Source organism: Strix aluco, chromosome 13 (genome assembly GCF_031877795.1).
Source record: "Strix aluco isolate bStrAlu1 chromosome 13, bStrAlu1.hap1, whole genome shotgun sequence".
Classification (NCBI taxonomy): Eukaryota; Metazoa; Chordata; class Aves; order Strigiformes; family Strigidae; genus Strix; species Strix aluco.
The window spans coordinates 11824702-11846119 of NC_133943.1; the positions used below are offsets into that span (position 1 = coordinate 11824702).

The 21418-nt window shown below is 49.6% G+C and overlaps 1 protein-coding gene across 2 annotated transcripts in view; it reads right to left on the reverse strand.

The window, feature by feature from the left end:
* The window catches only part of SH3PXD2B (SH3 and PX domains 2B), a 79199-nt gene that overhangs the window by 45928 nt on the left and 11853 nt on the right, over positions 1 to 21418 (reverse strand). For both annotated transcript variants that reach the window (XM_074838783.1, XM_074838782.1), the window contains exon 2: positions 20391 to 20471. In XM_074838783.1, the coding sequence (XP_074694884.1) occupies positions 20391 to 20471 (81 nt within the window). The remainder of the gene's footprint in view (positions 1 to 20390; positions 20472 to 21418) is intronic.

Sequence of the window (21418 nt, forward strand, 5' to 3'; positions counted from 1 at the left end):
AGGCTGATGGCACACAGCACCATCAGCCAGAGTACAGCAACCTGAAGCACTGAGGGAAGCACATCCAAAGCAGTGCCAGAAGCACAAGATCTTAGAGTCATTTCTCACCACCGATGTTATTCATCACTATCATTCTGCTCAGCACGGGTGATTCATGTAACCTGCATTTCTGCAACTATTAAGTTTCATCCCGATAGACCTCAGAAGCTCCTCAAAAAAGGCATATTTTAAGCTTATTAGCTCAAGCATAGCACAGCAGTGACACAGCTCCTGGACAACAGCTGACTTGGACTCACAGCACCAACTCATGTTTGCCTGCAAAAGGCCATAAAGTTATATGTCAAGTTTGGGGAACACTTTGTGCTACACAGGCTTTGACGGATGAATGTTTTATGGGATCTTCAGCATTCAACAAATCATTTCCTGAGTGATGCAACTGCACTTAGTACATTTAGTCAGCAAAGAGGTGATAACCAGCTCCCACTCTTGCTGGGTGCCTGCACTGGTGCTTCAGCACATGCACACAACCTCCTTGTGGTTGTTATGGTGCTTAATATCAATGCCCTGGCAGGATCTACGTACTCAGCATTTGCTTTACTTGGTCTTGCTGGAATACACCATTTGGATCGGGCTTTGCACTTTACACAGTGCAGAAGAGGAGAAAGAGCATGTCTAGCCACCCATCCACCACTCAGATACTCCCTCCTTTGGAAGGAAGGGGAGGGAGATGCAAACTCTCCCTTGTTTCCTCTGAAGCATGGATCTGAGCTCTGTCTCCCATCACTTGGTCCCCAGGGTATTTGAAGTGGGTCTTGCCTTCTCCTACTGGATCTATGGCACTCTGCATAAATAATTAAGTGCTTATAGAAGCACTGGAGACAACCTGCCTAGCAAGTGTCCCTAGCACCTACAAAGTCTAAACAGCCATTCTCCTCTGGCCCAATTAATATTTAAAGTATTTCATGCAAAGAGGAAACTACGCAACCCGAGAGCCTGAGGCATTCATCCCACGAGAGGCATCCTCAGGCAGCTCTCGCCCGGCCTGGCAGGAGGATGGGCACCGCCGAGCAGCCTGACACACAAGCCATGACCCCTCCTGTCTGCTGCTCCACCACGTACCATCAGGAGCCCCTTCACCATGGGAGTCCGTGCAGGGCCAAACTCTGGAGTCCCAACATCCCTCGGGGATGTGCCCCACCTGGCTCTTGTTCTTTGGCACCTATTTTTCCACATGCTTTTCACAGGAGGTCTCTGCTCCTAGCTAAGGGCTGTGGACTCCTCTACTGCTAGGCATGAGCTTGTTTAAAGTTCTGTAGTGCCAAAATTAAGCCCTTCTTGTCAATAAAGCCTTTGGTACCCCTGCACATGCAATGCTTGCATTTTTTTTTTTCTTGGATCTCAGATGCACCGGGATAAAATTCTTGAGGTTTTTGGTAAAGGAGGAGCAGAAGGAAGGAGGTATTTTTCCTACATTTTGAGAAGAAATAAAAAACTCCCCCAACACTCCCAAAGACAACAGGAAAACCAAAAGAAGCTCTCAAATATTCTCTTCAAAATGAAAACAAGACAACTCAAAACCAGTATGACACTAAGCACAAACGGACCATGTTTACAGCTTCTTTTCAAGATAAATTTGAAAGAGTTTGTAACAAAGAAAATTACTCCAGACTCAGCAATAACCGGGGACTGCAGCAACGTTACCAGCAGCCACAAAGGGAGCCTGAGCACGGCCAAGGGACGACTTGCCTCCCCAAGGCACTGCAGGCTCCCAGGGCAGCACCACTTCCCCAGCCTCCCTGGGCACACAACAGCCTCCTGCTCTTCCCTCAATCCACGAGAATGAAGGATGACACCACATCCCCGTTACCCTGTAAAACACCCGTGTTGTGCTACGGCAGAGAGGTGCCTCTCACCCTGCCCTTCCTGTGGGGAAGAGCTCGGGAAAGCTTGTGACTGACAAAGGGTGAGCAAAACAAGTCACAAACGCCACACATCTGATTGCTGTTAAGCAATGCAAAATACTTGAGTCACTGGAAGCTTTCCCCTCCTCTCAGTTTTGAACACAAGCTGAGGATCTCACGCTCCCAGGAGCACTATGAGACTCCAAGGCACAAATGGTGCAAGCTATGTTTTCTCCCATATGCACGTGCCTGGGCTGTGCCTCTGGCCAGATCTGCTGCCAACCATGTGACCACAACAAAGCCAGCCAGAACTTCAGCCCAGAAGTCCTCCATTTCCTTTTCCTTGACCAAAAGTGCCTCTTGCAGTGGCTGCTCAGCGAGAAGGTGGCATAGGGACCCTCTCACTGCAGCCCACTGGCTCTGCTCCAGCCCAGCCCAGAGCCACCAGCATCACCCCAGCCAGACCAGACCCTGCATGGTCTGCTGTGGGTTGGTACCATTATGCTTGTGCACTCACAAACTGCTCTCTCCTCTTACTGGAGGGAGGAAAAGAGGCTGCAAGGTACCTGGAGCACCCTTCAGCACACAGAGAAAGAGGAGAAGGTGGGGAAGGAGCAAGTCAGAGGGGATGGATCCCACCCAGCCTGGCTGCCACATCACGCAGCTCCAGAGAAGGCAGCAGCAAGTACTAGTTCATCAGTTTTACTAGGCATAAGCCTGTGGTTGAAGAACAGCTGAAAAACTCACTCCAAAGAAAACAACCCCAGTGCTGGCTGTAACCACGGCAGGCAGTTTGCATTAGCAAGATACAAGAGCACGCATCTGCAGAAATCCAGTCCATGGGTCACAGGCTGATGGTTCTTCTGTAGCACTACACACAAAAATAAGCACAGAACAGCAATGGGAAAAGGTCAGCTCCAGACCTGAGAGATGTCACCAGAGATCCAGAGGAATCCAGTTGGCAGGTCTCTAAGTTTTTGAGGCTCCCTGTATCTTTTCTGGCCCATCTTGCTCCTGCTAATTTTGCAGGACAAGGACTACAGCACAGGTTGATACACTGCTCTTACCCAGGAAAGCCAAGGAGAGCAGGCACAGCTCTGGAAAAGGGATGGAAAAAGGGTAAAAGTGCAGCAAACCCACATGTGTTCTGGGAGAGACACACAGACTGGCTTCAGAAGATGGTCTGCAGAAACCAAGGCACGCCAGCGACAAGCCAAGGCAGGGAAGGTTTCCCGGGAGAGCACCTTTCTCCCCAACACAGCAGGGAAACACGCTCCCCAGCAGACAAGGGACTGTGGAAGGGAGGTGGTCGGCACGGGGAGACTCCCACAAATCATCTCAGCAGCGAGGGTCTCCATCCAAGCTCCAAACAAGACTGCTCACATCACATTCCCATAAGGGAGGACTTGCCTGGCCATCCAAGATCCCGGGGAGAGGGGGAGACGGGGCAGGCGAGAGGCAGACAGACACACAGCCCTTTGGAGGGCAGCTTTCCCTGCCGAGCATGGGAGAGCGCAGAGAGGCCAACTCTTGCTCTCAGCAATGCACTCAGGTCAGGAAGAAAAATGAAGGGAAAAAGAAACAATAACTCTATTGTTTCTCCCCTTCCAAGATTATTTTTAAGTATTTGTGCCAGAATCTTAGGAAAAAAATAAATATTGGGGTAGATGCAGTTTAAAGCATTTTGGTGCACTTTTACTATGCAGGAAGCTGTTGTATCACGTTTTTCACTGATTCCTTTGCAGCAGGGAGGGTGATCACACAGCTGCCAGGCCCTGGCTCCCTAAACCAGGACTGGGGCACTGATGCCCCACCGGCGTATCCAATCTGCAGCCAGGCTCCCCACAACAGCACGTCAGGATAGGGCACGTTTATCCACATTTATCTCCACCACCAATTTATCTTATCAATTAGCTGTTTTTCTTATTAACCCAGAAATGTCTGGGCAGCGAGTCTTTCCGGAGCAAGCCATGGCGGAAGGTCTGTGCACATCATGGGAACACACTGTCCCCATGGCTGAGCTGTCCATTAACAGCACAAGCGATAACGCCGGCGGAGCCACCCGGGGAGAGGGGGGCCTTTCAAAAGCAGCCTTGTATCAACAGCTAACACATTGGCAGACAGCTTCTTCATTAACAGGAAACTCGTAAGATAATATCCTAATTGAATCAATTAAGAGTGCTGCAGGCTGCAGGGGATCCTAGGGAGAGGGGAATGTATGTGCTCAGCAGTATTCCCAGGAAGCAGAGCGTTCAGGAAGGGCTTTGCCCAAATAAGAGCTGATGGTGTAGTGGCAGAGGGATACACCATGCAGATGGCGTAACCTGAGAGATATGTCTGCTGGAGGAGCAGGGCCCCAGGTCTAACAGCCTGTGAGCATGCTGGAATCAAACTCCGAGAAGTTTCTGTAAAAAAAGCCCCAAACACCTCAAGCCAAGTGCCAGCAGGTAATCACTTTGCTGCTTCTCCTCTGCTCTGCACAATAAAGTAGAAAAGTTTTACCCTCTGGTATGTAAAGGAGAGAAAAAAAATATATTTTTTTCATTTAAATCTGATCTGGTGGAAAGAAAAATGTCAAGGTGAAATGGTAAACACAGAGGTCCTGCATTCCTCTGATAAGGATGAACCAGAAGGGCACGGGATTACTCTCGCAGCAAGTCCTCTGCAGGTGAGGGACTGTGGGATTTGCTTTTGTCAAGCTGTTCTAAAACCTAGGCTCTCCACTACTGAGTGTTCGGGCTTGCCTGGGCACCGGACTTCAGAAGAGAAAGCAAGTCTTTGCCAACTTATGGAGGGGATGGTGGTTCACATCACTGAACAGCAAGATACCAGCATGGGTTGGGGGGTGATGAAACGGCCAGGCGAGGAAAGCAAACTCTTTCACTCTTGCACAACACCAGGAGCTGATGTCGGAGCCAGGCTGTGAGCTGTAATCACAGGCACTGGGTGAGGGAAGTTTCCCCCTTCTCTTATCGAGAGGATTTGTTTTGCCTGCGTGACAGGAGGTTCAGTGTAAAACCACATTCCTCCTTCAGCGAGAGCTGACCTAATCCGTGCCTCCACCAGACACGTCTGTTATCCAGAGCAGAGAAGTCAGCTTTTGACACCAGCCGAAGGGGAAAAAAAAAAAAAAAGTTCAACAAAAGGCTTCAGAGTCGGACTGAGTGCACAGTGTCAGAATCACAGGAGACTCTTTGTGAGAGCAACAGCCTCCCCGCTGAGAGAAGGCAGCAGCTTGCCGTGGGGGAAAGATGGGTCTGAGCCAAGCCTGCTCTCATCCCATGCTCCCAAACGCCCTGTTGGCCCCATTGCTCATGAGAGGGGGAATGCCAGAGGCAGCCAGGCACACCGCGTGCCCTGCTGTCCCTGTGGCAGTGAACTCCAGATGGGGACGTTCACGTGCATCGCTCACCCTGACCTCCAAGGTAAAGGGATGTGGGTCCAGCAATCGCCTGCCATCACGGCAGCACCCCAGCCCCACGGGGACATGATGAGGGACAGGGCTGTGCGCTGAGAACCAGAGAGTTTGCAAACGTGCTCCTGCAGATCAAAGCACCCTTGCGCCCTGGAACCAGCTGGTTTGGGGAACATCTGCCAAGCAGACAGTCCAGGAAAGAGAAGGACATCTGGCAGCGGCTCACAGGCTACTGATGTTTAGTCTCTTTGCGATCCTATGAGAGGCACCTTCCCTGCATTCCCCTGGACTGCCTGTGAAGAAAGGAGGGGTGAAAACACAGCAGCCCAGAAGACAGAAGGACAAATGTGGAGCAAACTCAGATCCCAAGTGTGTGATGCCGAGCTCAGGAGGTCAAGCCTGGGGAAGGACTCCACTGGTGTGGCACCATGTAATGCCCGTTCAATGGCCAAAGCAAGCTGGGTGATCAGAGACAGTAACAGGAGCTGAAGGGCAGCACAACTGAGTGGTTTCTTGATGACCACTCTCCCCAGCCCCAGCTTTTCTGGTGAAAGGGATGAGTTCAAGTGCATTTTACACATCACCAGGCAGAGGCAATCCTGACCTCCTCAGCACTAGGAAATGGCATCACAGAGGCTGGATTGTGAAAACCTGATGGAAAACTTTAAGCATTGCTCAGCAATAGACAAAAAGAATTAACTGAGGTCAGAGAGAAAAGGGCTACACAAATTGGCAGCAGCTGCCACTACAAGAGAAATTTCCTATGAAATCACAGGAAGCATTAGACAGAGGGAGATGTTGGTGCCTGTGAATAGCTCACTGGCGTGGAGAGGGCAGGATGCATCCCCTGGCCCACGCTGCCACCAGCCCCAGGCAGCCCCAGGACGGAGGCACCCCCAGGTTTGTGCTGCCCCAGGCGCCTGCCCGTAAACCACATGAGCCAAAGCGGGGGAGCTGGCGGGCTCTGCCTGCACACAGGGGCTCAGAGGACGTGGCAGCTCCGCTTCCCTAGTCTTGGTCTGAGTGCAGTGGTCCTCCAAAAGCAACCAGGCAAAAAGCTTCCACTGCCCAGGACGGAAGACATTTCCAGCCTGAGCACCCACTGATTCTCTGAGCAGAAACCTCAGTGGTGCTCAGCTCCAAGGTAGGCAATTGAGACCACGATGGGCATGGCACGCTCACCCAGGCTGCCAGGATTCCCAGAGGAGGCACTCGGCCCCAAGCATCTAACCCCTAAAAGCCTGTAGCAACCTCAGCGTGACGAGCCTCCTTTTTCCGTCATCCAGCCTTGAAACTTAAATCCCCAGAAATCACTAAAAGATTATCATGTTTGTTCATTAGTGATAAATAAACACCAGCATCACAATTGCAACCAACATCATGTACTAATTGCAGCAAATGGGCAAAAGAGTCAGGGAAGAAGAGAGTACCCTGGTCTCCAGATAGGTCTCTCTCTGTTCAAGCCCCACCCTGCTCCCACAGTGATTTCTGTGTCTGTTCTGTGCTCATCTACAAAGTGCATTTCCAAGAGCATTTAAAGAAATCATGTTTTAAGACATTTGAAGTCCATATGTTTTCAAAAGCAACAAGTAGCTCTGGGTAACCACTCTGAGGCAGCCAGAAAGGAACGAGAGGGCAGACAAAGCTGCATCTTCCCAAAACCCAGCTCCAGTAAGTCATTGGGTGAGACACCCTGAGATAGTGGGATACAAAATCAGCACCCATTTTTGGATGGCCCAAACAACTCCTGAAAAGCACTGCTTGCTTTCCCTCGCTTTGTAAGACTGTCAAGAATATATTTGGAAGAGACAAAGAAGAGAGTTTAGTGTTTAAAAAAAATGAAAAAGAAAACTTCAAATTTGAAGAAGAGTACCAACCAATTTCCATTTACACACCCCCCCTCACAGAGCTGCTGATCCCTCTGTCTGCTTCTTGGGTGATTAAAATATACTGCTTTCTACATTTGATTCATTTGGTGCTGAATCCTGGAAGTCATCATTTTCTTTACAGTACTTTAGTAATCCATTTTCCATTTAATTTCTGATAATTGCAGCCTTTAGATGGCATTAGGCTGGGCAGGCAGGTCCCAGACTGCAGAGATGCGCACTGAAAGCAGCAGCACTCCATGCAGGCACCAGGAGCAGAGCATTAACACCACCAAACAACCAGAACAGCATCCATAATTCACCACGGCCACCCAGCCGCGGGAAATGACTCTTGCTGGTAGACGTGCTTGGGAACACAGCAGCAATACCCGGGGGTGATGCTGGTCTGCACCACTTCCTCTTCCCCATCCCGTCCATGGGAACGTCCTGCCAGCACAGCTGGGGCTGTGTCACACGGGAAGTACCTCTGGAAGGAGCCTTGGCATAGGAGCAGGGAAGAGCTGTGCCACCTGCCCCAGCCTGATGCCAAAGACCACAGAACCACCACCACACCATCGCTGGAGCTGTCATGGCAGCAGCAGCTGTAGAGGCTGCAAAGACAGTTCATGTTCACCCACATCCTCCTCCTCTCTAGCATCCCAAAGCAGACACGCTCTGAAGACCAGAAAGTCATGAGATCTAGTTTCTGTTGTGGAAATGGAAACAACGGTGGAGAAATACCACTATATTTGCCCTATTTCAATGTGTTGAGCAGCCGAGGCGCAGCAAGGGGGAGGGCTGTGCTCAAGCACTCCAACCAGATCTAGTTTCACATCTAACATGGTGTTTCACACCAAGAGGCAACCTTCAGTCAAGTGTTTCAGCGACCAGTCATGGAGAGACTTTATGTTCATGCCACCCCACCTTGAGCTGCATGCTTGCCAAAACCTTGGGATGACTTGTCCCTAGCTTCTCCCCCAAATAGCTCATGATCTGGTTTCCCTTCAACCCCTCCCTTCCCAAAAACATTCCCCACTCCAACAGATGAGGACACGCAGACTGGCATACATTACTTCTCTGAAATTAATGCAATGTTTGAAATCTGTGGCAGGCCCAAACATGATAAGACAAAGGAGGAGACATCTGAGCTACAGGCAGGGCTGCAAAAGCTGCAGTCCTACCACTTGGGAGAGCGCTGATGGTCAGAAACACCAGCCTCATCACCCTCCTCTTGCATCAGACTTCTTGCTAACTGTCTGTTTTCCCTGCTGTTCCTTCCCCAAACACAAACCCCATCTTCCAAGCGAGCACAGTCAGCAGAAAGGCCAATTTGGAGAGACTTTTGTCACCACATGAGGGAGGATTTCATTCTGCTTGAGTTCATGATGGTCTCCATCAAGAGCAGCTCCACAGCAGCCAGTGCAATTACACAGGTGGAAAATGAGACACTGCAAACCCTTGATGTTTAACTGCCAAAACCAGGGTCTCCATGCGAAACAGATACATCTTAGTCCTTACCATGCTCCTTTCCACGCTCTCCCACCTGTCAGTAAAAATGTCCATCTAGCAGACAGAAGCTGATGGAACCCTGGGCAGACAGCCCCACGGACAGCATGAACCAGGCTGGCTCCTGCGTGAACCCATCAGCATTGCCACCAGCACCCCCACCCCACCTCCTGCTGCACCAGCAGAGTGTCTCCATCATGGAGCACCTTGTATTCCTCCATTTACAGAAAGGGTGTGATTTAAATGCTGCCCAAAGACCCAAGCTGGGCAGGAAGCCTCTGCAGACAGCACATACCCACAGCTGCTGCGGGCGCAGGAGCCTGGCACTGCCACCACCCACATGATGGCAGGAGAGGACTTGGAGCACTTCTGAATTCAGACAGTCCTTGCCAGAGGGACGGAGCTCACCAAGAAACTCCACTTATTGCAAAACCAGAACGTTGCCATTAAGCGATGTCTGATGGAGGAGACTGGCCCTTGCAGCTTATGGAGGAGTTAATGGACATAACAGGGAAGGGTTGAGCAAGCGCCGAGCACGAGCACAGGTTTGGGCAGCCCCGCGGGGAGCCTTTGGGAATGCATAAAGCAAGATGCCATGCAGCTCCAGGGGGAACGCCGTCCTAACCCGGGATATTCACCCTTTGCCAGGGCCTGGAGCCAGCGAACACAGAGGCACCACAGAGGAGTCCCAGCAGCAGGCAAAGTGCAGCAACCCTGCTGCCTTCTGTGCATTTAAACACGAGGATGCAGATTTTACACAAAATTCTGCCCAAACCACATACCTTGAACTGCACCTGCTTTTTTAGGACCCAACCAGGATAGAGGGAGAGTGAGCAATGCCAAGGTTTTCCAGCATAATTAAACCCCTAAGGAGCACAAACCTTGAAAGCACCCTAATCTTAGAGCTCCTCTCTAAGCGTAATCTCACTACGAGAGAAAATCTGGACAGTTTCTGGCCAAATTCACCAACTGATAAAAAAACACCATGGTTTTGGGGCTTAAAGCAGCCACCTGTTGGCAGGTGGAAAGCAGTCGCCCCCCAAATGGAAACCTCAGACCGCTCTGGGAACTTTCCAACAGGACTTTTTTATTGCCTGGAGGTGGGTGGAGGGGTGGGAGGGGGAGAGGAGGGGAACTGGAAAATGCTGATTTGCCAAGAAGAAAGATCAGCAGACAAGTATCCATTTCAATTAACATTTCAATTCAAACAGTAAAACCTAACCACTAAAATTAAAAGGATTTTTTTAATGTTTTAAGTGACTCATCAAGGGGAAAGCTTCTTCTCAAAAATTAATAGTTAAAAACCAAGGGAACATTTTACACATAGTGAACTGAGTTTCTTTCTTTGCTAAAATTTAAAGACTAACTTTCCTCCCAACTTAGGACGAGGAAACCTTACAAAGAACTGTGTGGCTTCCCAGCCAGCCTGGCACTCTGCGTGGCTGAACACAAAGCCTTCTTCAGTGGCCGTTACATCAGCCATTTTCAGCATGTATGCATGCAGTTAAAAAATACAGATTGCAACTTTCTGTTGACTGAGATTGGGCGAGAACTCCAGGATTTTGGGTCCCTACCAGAGGTACTCCAGTGCTCCCTGGGGCAGGAGAAGGCAGTGTCCTCTGCCAGCAGCAGCTTTATAGCAGAAATTCTCAGATAGGGAGGAAGACCCACAACTTAATTTTCTAAAAACCGACACTTTCTCCATTTTTCAGCAATATTTTTTCCTTAAAAACCCCAACAACAACAACAAAAAAGAAAAATGGCAGCTGCACTCTGTAAGGCTGAACATCTCAGCCAGCCCCAACCAACACGCCTTGGTGCCCCAGTGCCTGGGGCAAGCTGTCCACCTACCTGAGACAAGTTGCACAATATAGTTGAACCAACTGAACTTTTGCCTGCAGCGCAAGACAGGGAGAGGTCTCACCTCCACCCTCCTCATTCCTGGCCCTCCTGGAGCCACTCCAAGCTTGCAGGGACGTGGGCTGGTTTGCTGCCAGCTTGGGGAAGGGGGAGATCAAGCCTCAGTGGGGTCCCAAACCTTTTGGCACCCAAACTGCTTACCGAGGGAGGCATTTCTCAAAGTCTGCTACAACAAAATATCTTCTTCCTCTCTGAAAAGGTCAAGTACCAGACCATGGTTGATGGTAAATGATCAGCAAGCTGAGCTTGCAGAGGAAAATAAGAGCACAAGGAATTCTCCATAAGGGGCATACCACACCTTGTGTATTAAAAAATACCTGGTTTGGCTAATTTAATATGGTATCAGCACTGAAAAATTACATTTGAATGAAAGCTTTGTCTTGCCCAAACCCTAAATATTCTATTAAAGGCAGTATTAAAACAATAAATTCACCAACCTTAATTATACCTTCCAAACCTAATCTCCAAGATCTAATTTCCACACTGCCAGGTAAAGACAGCCATAAATGTCACTTATAATTCAGTACTCAGTGACTCACCTCTACTGCAAAGACCTCAAGATATGGTACCAGTAAGGCTGAAAGGCTCAAGGAGGTGGAATTAAGACAGGGAAAATTCTGGCTTTCCTCATGCCACCAGATTACAAGGGAGACCATATTTCATGTGGGTTATTGCTCACATTGCAATCCTAGATAACACCAGAATATAAAAGTTACCATAAACCAGGGTGTAGAGCCGCACCCTGCAACCTGGGGATGTGTGGGAGTCACAATGTGATGGGAAGATGAGCAGAAGGGGTGCCATGCATCCAGCAGTACTGCAACACCCTGCAGCCAGTGGTGAAGCAAAGCCTCAGCCGCTGGCAGGAAAACCACAGAGTCACCATGGCACCACGGAGGGGATGGGCTGGCTGCCAGAGCCCTACAGCATCCACCCGCTGGCACCACATCACGTTTTCCCCTCTCTTTTCTGGTTAACGAGGTCCCCCTCCCCGCTGCTGGCTGGAAGGCATGAATCACAGAGGAAGGGCAGGTCCTGCACACCCATCCTTCTCTCCCCAAAAGGTCTCCCCTAATCCAGCCAACGGAACAGCCTTGATGCAGCTGGCACAGACCTGCCTTCCTCATCCCTCCTGCAAGATGCCTGCCACATACCCAGGAAAAGTCTGTGCTGGATCTCAGGGATGGGAATGAGGAGCAAGGCATGCCTCAGGGCAGACACATACAGGAGAAGGGAAAAAAAAACACGCAAGGAAAGTAAGAGGAAAGGAGCATCGCTTCTAGGATGGAGCAGAGCACTGGGAAGGGGGAGCAAGTGGTTAAATTCTTCACTTGTCCCCAGGCCCACCAGGACCTCAGGGAGATCATTGCAGAGGTCCACACCTCGCTTTACAAGGGGACTCCAAGATGGCAAGGTGTCCTTCACTGAAAGCACTTTGAACAGCCAGTGCGGGAGCAGTGATTTACAGCACCGTGGAAGACCTGAGACAGCCTGATGTAATCGAATGAAAGGCACAGAAAAGAAGTGAGAAATCAAGACCGCCGAAAAACATGTCATCCCTTCAGCTTTATCACCTCCCTCTACAAGGGCAGGACATGCCCAGAACCACCATCTCCCTCTGTCTCTCTCAGCTCTTATTTCCATCTCCCACTCACCATAAAACTGCACAGATGCTTCAACTTCTTAGATACCCACAATACGTATGTGGTGGATGCTTTGGTCCGTACTATATCATACAGATTTAGCAACATAAATGGGTCCCGGCCATTTTACTAAAAATTCAGCACTCTGAGATACAGACTCCTTTGCACCGATTTACCGCTATCCATCCTCAGCTCCTCCCCACAGGCAGCATCAGTCAGCTTGAAACTGGTTTGTTTTGGATCCAGGGCTGCTGGCACATGATATAAATTGCAGGTCTTTCTACCAGAAAGCTGAGCTGCTTTAGATTGATTAAAAGCACATCGGAGATGCTGGGGCTCGCATCAGCCCAGACCCATGCAAACCTCATCAAAACCCACAGCCACAAGCGGCTCCAGGCTGGCACCTGCCCTGGGGCCCTGGACACCTCCCAGGGTCCAACCCCATGGGCAGCGGGTAGGAGAGGGGCCACCAGTGAGCTCCTGCCCTCCTGGGGACCCTGGCTCAGCCCTCCCAGGAAAGGGGCAGCTGAATTTCCAGGTCTCTTTCATTAAGCAGCTGGAAGGGCATTAGCTCACCGCTGAGACAGGGACTGGGGTGTAACCCCTCGCCTCGTGTTACAGGACAGCTTTGAACACTGCATTACCAAAAGCCTCACCAAATAAAACCACACCAGATCAGCAGCAAGAGATCTGAGCTCTGTCCCTGAGGGGGTGAAACTTTTAACCTCCCCATCTTTCTGCCTCCCCCCTCCATGGATTACACTCAGCACAGGCTCCCCTCCAGATCGCATCCACCAAGCGATGCTTCTTGTGGGACGTACTTCCCCCAGGGCTGGGAAGCAAACGCTGTCTCCTCCAGCTGCTCTGCCAAGTTTCCAGAGGGAAGGAGACCAGGGGGTGCCAGCAGGGATGAATGAACAGAGCACAGGCTCAGGAGCTGGCCCTCCTTCACCACAGGGCCACCACAGCAGCACCAGGCAACGAGCCCAGGAACCAGAAGGGACCATCTGATGGGAGCAGGTGGAGATGAGAGCCAGGAGGTGAGCAGGAGCTCTCAGCTCACAGCAAACCAGCAAGAAGCAAAATTGCTCTGGAGGCAAGAGGGAGGATTGCAGAAATCTGGTGAGGGTGCAGACACAGCCTGCAGAGCTGCACCCTCAGAGCAAATGTTGGCCATCAGCTTGGAATAAACCAAAAATCATCCAGTGATGTTCCCAGCAGCTGCTTTAGCTACGAGAGATGAAAATTATTTCCACTGCAGACACACACTGCCCAGTGCTGCTGCACTCACCCCAGGTGTACGCTGGCCCTGAGAACTTTCATCCAACACCGACTCTCGGGGAGGATGGGCTGCCGTTTCCCAGAGGCAGGCACAGCTTTCAGCAGCTCACAGCCCTGCTCGGCTGCCAGGCACTGAACGCAGCAGCTAGTCAGGGTGCCAGCTAGAGCCAATTATAACTCCACTGACCTGCCTTGGCGCTAGCACACACGGGAATGCACTGACTCCCGGCTGCCAAATGCTGGAAAGCTATAAATGGGAGGCATTTGGAGAAAGAAAAAATTAAGGAGCCAACTTTTAACTAGGCTGAAGTGCATTGGACTGTACATGTTCTTTGTGGAGGAAGAGAGGAGGAGAATGATGAGATTTTTGATGCACTGCTGGAAAAATACCAGCTGTTTCTTCTACAGACAGACATAATCCTTATTTAATGGAAAGTGTTCCTTCTTCTCTCAAGTTCGACTATGGCAATTCACTCTTTCTATACTTCTGTGTACGGTGCTTAAGCTCACGCCTCTCAGTGCAGACTGGGCACAGAGGAAAAAATAGTCGGTGGTGCTTTGTAGCAGGAACCTCACCACAGGAAGCTGTGGGTTTTTTCTTGTCCTTGGTCACGAAAGGGCCTGTCTTTCATGATCCAGCTGTCTAATAGCAAGATCCTGGTGATTTATTTTAGTGGCCGGCTGAAACCACGAAGTACATTGCACACGCAACTGCACAGAATTTTGCTGAACTCCACAAACCCTGGAGAAAAAAGAAATCCCCGAAGTGTTGAAATAAGATTCCTGTTACAAAATAGCTATTGAAAGAGCCCTGTTTACAATCCCTGGACACAAAGAGACATCCATCTCCTGCAGCCACAGTATGACCAAGCCGCTTTAGGGCTTTTTCATCAAGGAGGCCGCCAGGACCAGGCACGACCCAGAAGAGGGGTGAAATCCAAGAGGTGCCTCGGCTTGTGTTCCTACCTCAAGGAGCCTTGGGTTGTTTGGGACACATTACTCGGCAGGCCTGCCCCTTGCTTTCCACATGCGGAGAATTAAGATAACACTTACTTCACCTTTGTGAACCATGTGCCCTGCCAAGAGCCCAGCTTAAAGAGCAGAGGAGGAGAAGGAGGATTGCAAGCGAAGGAAGGTGAACACAGGGTTTGCAGTACTGGAAGCAATGCACTAGGCTCATTTTAGTTTTTCAAGAGTCCAACTGCCTGAAACAGGCTGATGAGAACAATTCTTCTCTGCGTGCCAGCTAGTGTACTGTGAGCCTGTTTTAGTATAGTGTTTTATTTTAAAACAGCCTGAATTACTAAGATACTGACTTTTCCCCGTCTTTGCCCGGTGGCTGCATGAACACAACAGGTGAAGCACCCCCTCCAGAAGGGCTAATCTGTCTTCCACATCAAGACGACATGCACAGACCATTGCCTTTTGCCAATTTTCTCATAAGAGTAGGCATCACTTCAACAGCCTTTTTTTTTTTTTTTTTTTTGTTACACACAAAGCTGTTGGCGGGAGGGCTGCAGGACTCTCTCCAAGATGACATCGCTCCAGGTGGGTCAAAGCTGAAAGTTTCCAGCTAAGAACCTGAAGGATTTGTTAAGCATATGGACAAACGTGAGGACTGGGAAACACACTCGATGCGCATGCAGAAAGGAGCGGGGAAGCAAGCCAGAGACGTTTTTAAGGTTCCTTAAAATTCTCAATTTTTCTATCTCTGAATTGTGCAGCAATCACACTTACTCCAGCCTACGTCATGTCTCCATCCCTTGGCTCAAAATTAAACCCCTATGCAGAGAAACAGCCATACAACATCACCCTCTCCTACAGCCTTCAGCTGGGACAAGGACTGAAGGGAAGGTTTCTGACTGCAAGGGGAAAAGCCCAGGGGCAACCTGTCCCCAAGGAGGACACCCCTGAATGGCAATTTGATTTTTAAGGACTTGCACCTGCCTGCCAGAGGAGAAGCTACTGCTTCAGTGGTGAGAAGGCAGGACATGGCATGAATAGCACAGTCGGCCCCAAGGGGGAGGTTTGACCCAGCTCCATCACAGCTCGCAAGCAGCTCACTTTGTGACCGATTGGATCTGATCCCAACTGCAGAGACACAAGCCTTGCTGCCCACGACGCAAAAAAAAGACAGGCAGAGGAGGCCAAGGACATGGACCAGGGCTCGTGCCCAGGTAAAAGCACAGGGGTCTGGTAATAGGGAGAAAGACATAAAACGATCGGGTTTGGGTGTAAGGACATTTCAGGAGCTTAGTGAGACAACAGTGGCTCTCGGTCACATGAAGACTTGAAATAACTACCATCGTGGCTGATGAGCTCATAATTACAGAGTGGGGAAAAAATGTTTCTTTTTGGGGGTTTCCATAAAAAACACAAAATACAAGCCAGTATCTATTCTCTAACCAGCAGTGTCGCTCCATACAGCCAATGGTTTCAAGATGATCCTTCCAAGAGACTTGTTAACCTCCTCCCAAGTGATGCATCCAACATGATCCAAGAGAGCCCTGCAGTCACTGCACGGCTCTTCCCGCACTGGCAGGGCTAGAAGCATCTCTCAGGCACGCAAGACCTCGATCCTCTATCTCTGTCCACCGGAGACAGCCACTCACATATCTGATTACCAGCTTCCATGCCAGCCAACATTTCCAGTGTACCTGCCAGCTCCTATTAGCGTCCAGAATACAACTGGCATCCTTGCAAGCATCAATCTTATTGCCTTTATTTCTTAGGAGCGGCATTCATCTGCTCCCAATAGCTCACATCTGGCATACTGAGTGTTATGAAACAGTCTCAATCCTATTCAAAGGAAATTATTCCTCCAGCCAAAAGATTCATGCAGAACTGAGTTTAGTATTTGTAGTTACAAATTTAAACACAAATCATACAGTCACCCAAGGTTTCAAACTTCAGAATTACAATTTCATCTAGGGTTTGTTTTTTAATCCCTGAAAAGTCACTCTTATGTAAATTGCTGTGTGACGGAAAATGTTTATGGAGAAAGCAAGGAGGAGAAGTGGTAGGAACCTGAGCACAGAGGATCTACACAGCAAAAAGGCTCCTGAGCACTGCCCAGGTCCCTGAAGGTTTCCTTCCTGCAATGAGCAGTGTAGAGAAGGCGGAGGTATTCCCCAGCTTAAGTATTCCCTTCCCAATTTCACCACCTGGCATGGTATGCCGAGCCTTCCTGTGATGACCCCAGAGCAAGAAAGGGTATGACCTGCATGCTTCCCAAGGGATGCGGGCCACCACTCCATCTGCTCAAAAAGCTGGAATGGGACCAGGAAGAAGCAGCCTGTGCCTTGTGTAGGAACACACAAGCTGAACTGCAGAACCACTGTCAGTCACCTACCCTTAGAGGGGAGGTGACAATCTCCTGCATGACCAGTGAATGGCCCATGGTGTGGTGGATGGAAGGAAAATGGGTAATTAGGCAGAAAGAGGAGGTCTCTCCACCCTTGGGAGAGAAAAGCAGGTGGTTCTTGGAAAGGCTGCTACAGAGATGAGCTGTAAACCAGGGCTTTTGCAGAAGAGGGCCAGTCTCAGGTATCCATGACAGCCAATAAGAGCAGCTCTGGAAGTTCACAGTATTCAGACAAAACCCTGAACACTCCTAGCTGACAACGGCACAGCCTGCAGCATTACTGTGACCCACGAGGTGGATTTTGACATTCCCCATTCCAGTACGGGGAACGTGGCTGGTCCGACGTCTCTGCAGTCAGACGGAGGCAGGGACCAGCACTGGGCTCCAGGCTTCACCCCTGTTTTGGCTGAGCTGGTGCTTTGTGTTTTGAGTGTCATTCCTGCCTGGCTGGGGAGGGAAGGACACTTTGCCCTCTGGTTGCAGTGGCAGCAGGCGAGCCGGCGAGGCTGTCAGTAGTAAGCGTGCATGTGTTTTACTTGGCCCTACTCCTAAAATAATTGTTTGGCCACAATGGAAGGTGACAAGCAATTCAGCTGTAGCCCCACAGGGAATATCAGGAGAAAATCCCCAACCACTCACAACACCGTGCCTGGGCTGCTCTGAACTGCTGCATCACATCAGCCTGGGGGTCAGCCCCCACCAGCCCTCACTCCTGTCCCAAGAAGGTCATCTCCTCTCTCCTACTTGGATCAAATGGCTTCCTTGTCCTCCTGCCTGGGCTTAGCAGGAAGGTCAATGACAGCAAAAGAGGGTGCACCAACCTTCACCCAGATGTGGCCAGAGCTGCTATTGAAAAAACAAACCCCTGCTCAGCTTCTGGCAGGAGCATTGAAAGTACAGCCAGAATCATTGGGAACACAGATATTAAAATTAAATATCTCTACCCAGACATGCATGTACTGTGATTGCTCAAGGCCGTAAGTATGAATAAATTTGGATGGATTTTCACTGGATAACATGAAAGACAGATTCTTGACACAGCGATCACCTGCGACTCAAGTTTCCAATTCTTCCTCCAACGCATCAAAAAGATCACCAGAACTGGGCCCGGGAAAAATATTTTTCCCTCTTACAATGTTTTCAGAAGCAGCTGAACCATTTTACCCAATCAGTAATTTTGTGGGGGTTTGGGTTTTTTTTTGTTAACCAGAGGCATGAATAATTTCCAGCATGGAAAATTTCTGCCTAAAGAGCTAAAATTGGCATAGAATCATCCAACACTCATATAATAAAGGCCTCCAGCAATGGCAACAGTCAGTGCTACCAAGTCTACCTAGAGCATTTTTTTCCACTGTGCTAAGAGGATCTGTTTCACTCCTCATCTTTCAATCCAATTTCCACTGTACTGCACCACAAGTTTAAAATAAGGACACCAGGAAGCATGTGCGATAAGGGGGAAGGAAGGGAAAACCACAATTTCATTCATTCTTTCAACAGAGCCAAAAAGGAGTGGTTACTCTTTTTTTTTTTTAGTAAAAGCTGCAGGGAACAGGGATGGGGGGAGATGTTTGCTTTAAACTTTCCCATCCACACCATGAGATAGATAGATAGATAGATAGATAGATAGATAGATAGACACACACACACACACACACATATATATAAAGCACCTCTGCCTCTAAAGGTGCTCCAGAGTGTTCTGCAGAGCCAGTTTGAGTCTCTGGCTCCAGACAGCCTTCAGTGACAATGCTTTCCATCTAGGAGCGTGCACAGCTCCAGCCAAGATGGAAGGGGAGGAAGAGAGGAAGGACAGCCCATGAGGAGCAAGACAGCCCAGGGAAACAGCATAGCTGGAGGCACCAGTTTATCACATATAAACCCTAAAAAAGTGTGCCCCCCTTGCAGCAAACGACAGTGTGAGCTTGGCCACCACCTTGGAGCACCAGTGAAGACAAGATGCTGTGGAGAAGGAAGCACTGAGCTCCATTTCCTTCCAACCCTGGCTGCTGCCCAACAGCTGTTCCCTGTTTATTTACTTTAATATTTCCTTGGTTACACAAGCAGCTGCACACAGCTTAACCCCTGCCTGTACCAGCAGCTGCCGGTGCCACCCTACCTTACTTTGCCCAGCACAATGCTGTGGGACAGCAGCAAGGGGCAGGGTAAGGACACCCAGCGTCTTGCCAAAGCTGGGCTCTCACTGGCTGGCCAGGGCTTACTCAACGTGGTCATCCTCATGGCCACATCCACAGCTCTGCAGGAGGTGCCTTGTCAGGCAGGGGACAGGGCACCATCGATGTGAGCAGCCGTCTCGCACAATCCCAGGCTTTGCAGGCTGACCCGAAGCCAGCTGACCAGCTGAACCTGGGAAAGCCATCTGGATTCTCATGGGCTTGCTTCGCTGGGCAGGCCCAGATGTGCTGTAATTTTAGCAGTGTATTTGTGTCTGGATGCAGCGATTTCAGGAAAGACAACCTCATTCCCAGGCGACCACAGCACTTTTTCAAATAAAACATATAGTGATGCTCAACTTCACGTGAGCAGGTTGCTGGAGACAGAGAGTGCCCAGCTCCTCTCCCAGTCCTGCACACAGGCCAGGAGGAACGTGCCAGTGACTTTTCTGGCAGTTGCTGCTGGTCCATAGATCACTTCATGCATTTTCCTTTCTCATCTGCACAGAGCCTGTTCCAGCAGCTCAGTTTGTGTTTTGGCTCATAAAGCTCAGCCAGACCCCTTGGCTCATCTCCACCAAGGAGGGGGTGGAAAACACCCTTTGCCTGCTCGCCCAGAACACCGGCTTCAGTTTCTGCAACCCAGCCTGTCCCAATTGCCTTTCCAGCCTCCTCCCTCCCTCCCGGCTCCATTTTCTTCCCTGCTCCCCCCTGCACGAGGAGGTAATTGCTAAAGCAGCTGCTGTCAGCTGCCCTCCGGGCTGGCACTGCTTTGCACCGGCCAGTGGGCATTTCCCCAGCGCCTGTTCCCAGAAACGCCAGCCAGTGAGACATGGACCCAGCAGCAGCCCTGTTTTGCTGTGATAGCAGCTGGGAAAGGCATGCTATTAGCTCCACAGGAATGGAATTTGGGCCTAACTTTAACAAAATCCCCCCCAAAGCAAAGAAAAAAACCCACCACCACTGCAACAAAAACCCCACCACTTGCACAGATTTCTGTTGCAGGAATTTAAACACACCTATGCAGCCCTGCATGCATTTAGTCCAGGGAGTGACAGCAGAACTTTAACACTGGAGATGCGAAAGATCCAGGCTGTCCCTACCAACACGAAGAGGCACTGGAGCGAAGTGTCCAGCTTTTGAGGTTGCTTTGTTCTTGCTTTTTTAAGGATGTCCAAACTTGCATTTCAGCTTCCTCAAATCAAAACATTTTCTGATAGATTACAAAAGGCATGCTTAGCATAAGGCAGAAACCATGCTTCTCAAGTGACCACAGCTTTCGACCCTCCAAAGTCAGAACCCCAAGAACTGGCAAAATGCTTACCTGCAGGTCAAAGAATTTGCTGTACCGTCGGTATATGACTTCTGTGGACCCATTGGACCAGGTGACTTTGATAATGTACACCTGTAGAGAACAGAGTTAAAAATCAGAGAGGAGTGACCCAACAACCCACACCACAACCCGAATGTTGCTAGAACTGCCAATGCAGCTCCCACGGCTGGGCATCAACCAGGGAAGTTCATGGGACCACTTAAAGTCATTTCAGCAATACCAGAAAATATGTAAGATTAAATTATTAAGCTCCACTGCTGCAACTTAACTGTCTACTAAATGCTTATTGATAGTTGTGAACCAAGACAGCTCCCTTTCCCTAAATAGGGGCATACATTTCATGTGAAAGGGCACTTCCATGTAAAAACACAGTTAAAGTCTCCCCAGACACATTACGAGTTAATAAGTATGCCGTGGCCATCCCATCCATGGCTGCAGCATCAAGTTTGATGTCAAGATCCCCGTGGTGCAGCCCACAGCGTGCCACACCACACACTACCGCCAGCCCAGGGCCTGGGGCTGCGACTTGTGAGAGCTCAGACCCACAATGTTCAAAACTCCATCTGTTCTTCCATAATAGCTCTGAGGTTTTGTTTACTTAAACTTGCAGGGGTGCAAATTACCCTCCTGTTCTTTAAAATGCTACACAATCAATCCTAGTAACTGTAGGTTATTCACAGACCATGTGACCAGGCTTTTACTGGTGATGAATGCAAAACCAAAACAAAACCCAACCCAATTTTTTTATTCTTCTATGAAAAACAACAAGCAAACAACAGAATTGGGCAATTACTTATCTAATGTCCTTACTTGTTGCTCACTGAAACTAAAGATGACCCTTGACGAGATGCCAGCGTAACACTCCAGTGATGCAAACCTCAGCCTTCACTAATTGGTAACAGATTGACTAAGCAGAATGAGGGCATGTTCATTTTTTCTTCTAACTCTCACGTCCTGCTTATTTCCACCACAAGTTCAAGTATCAATTCACTGAAGCAGGAACAAAACATTCAGAAGCT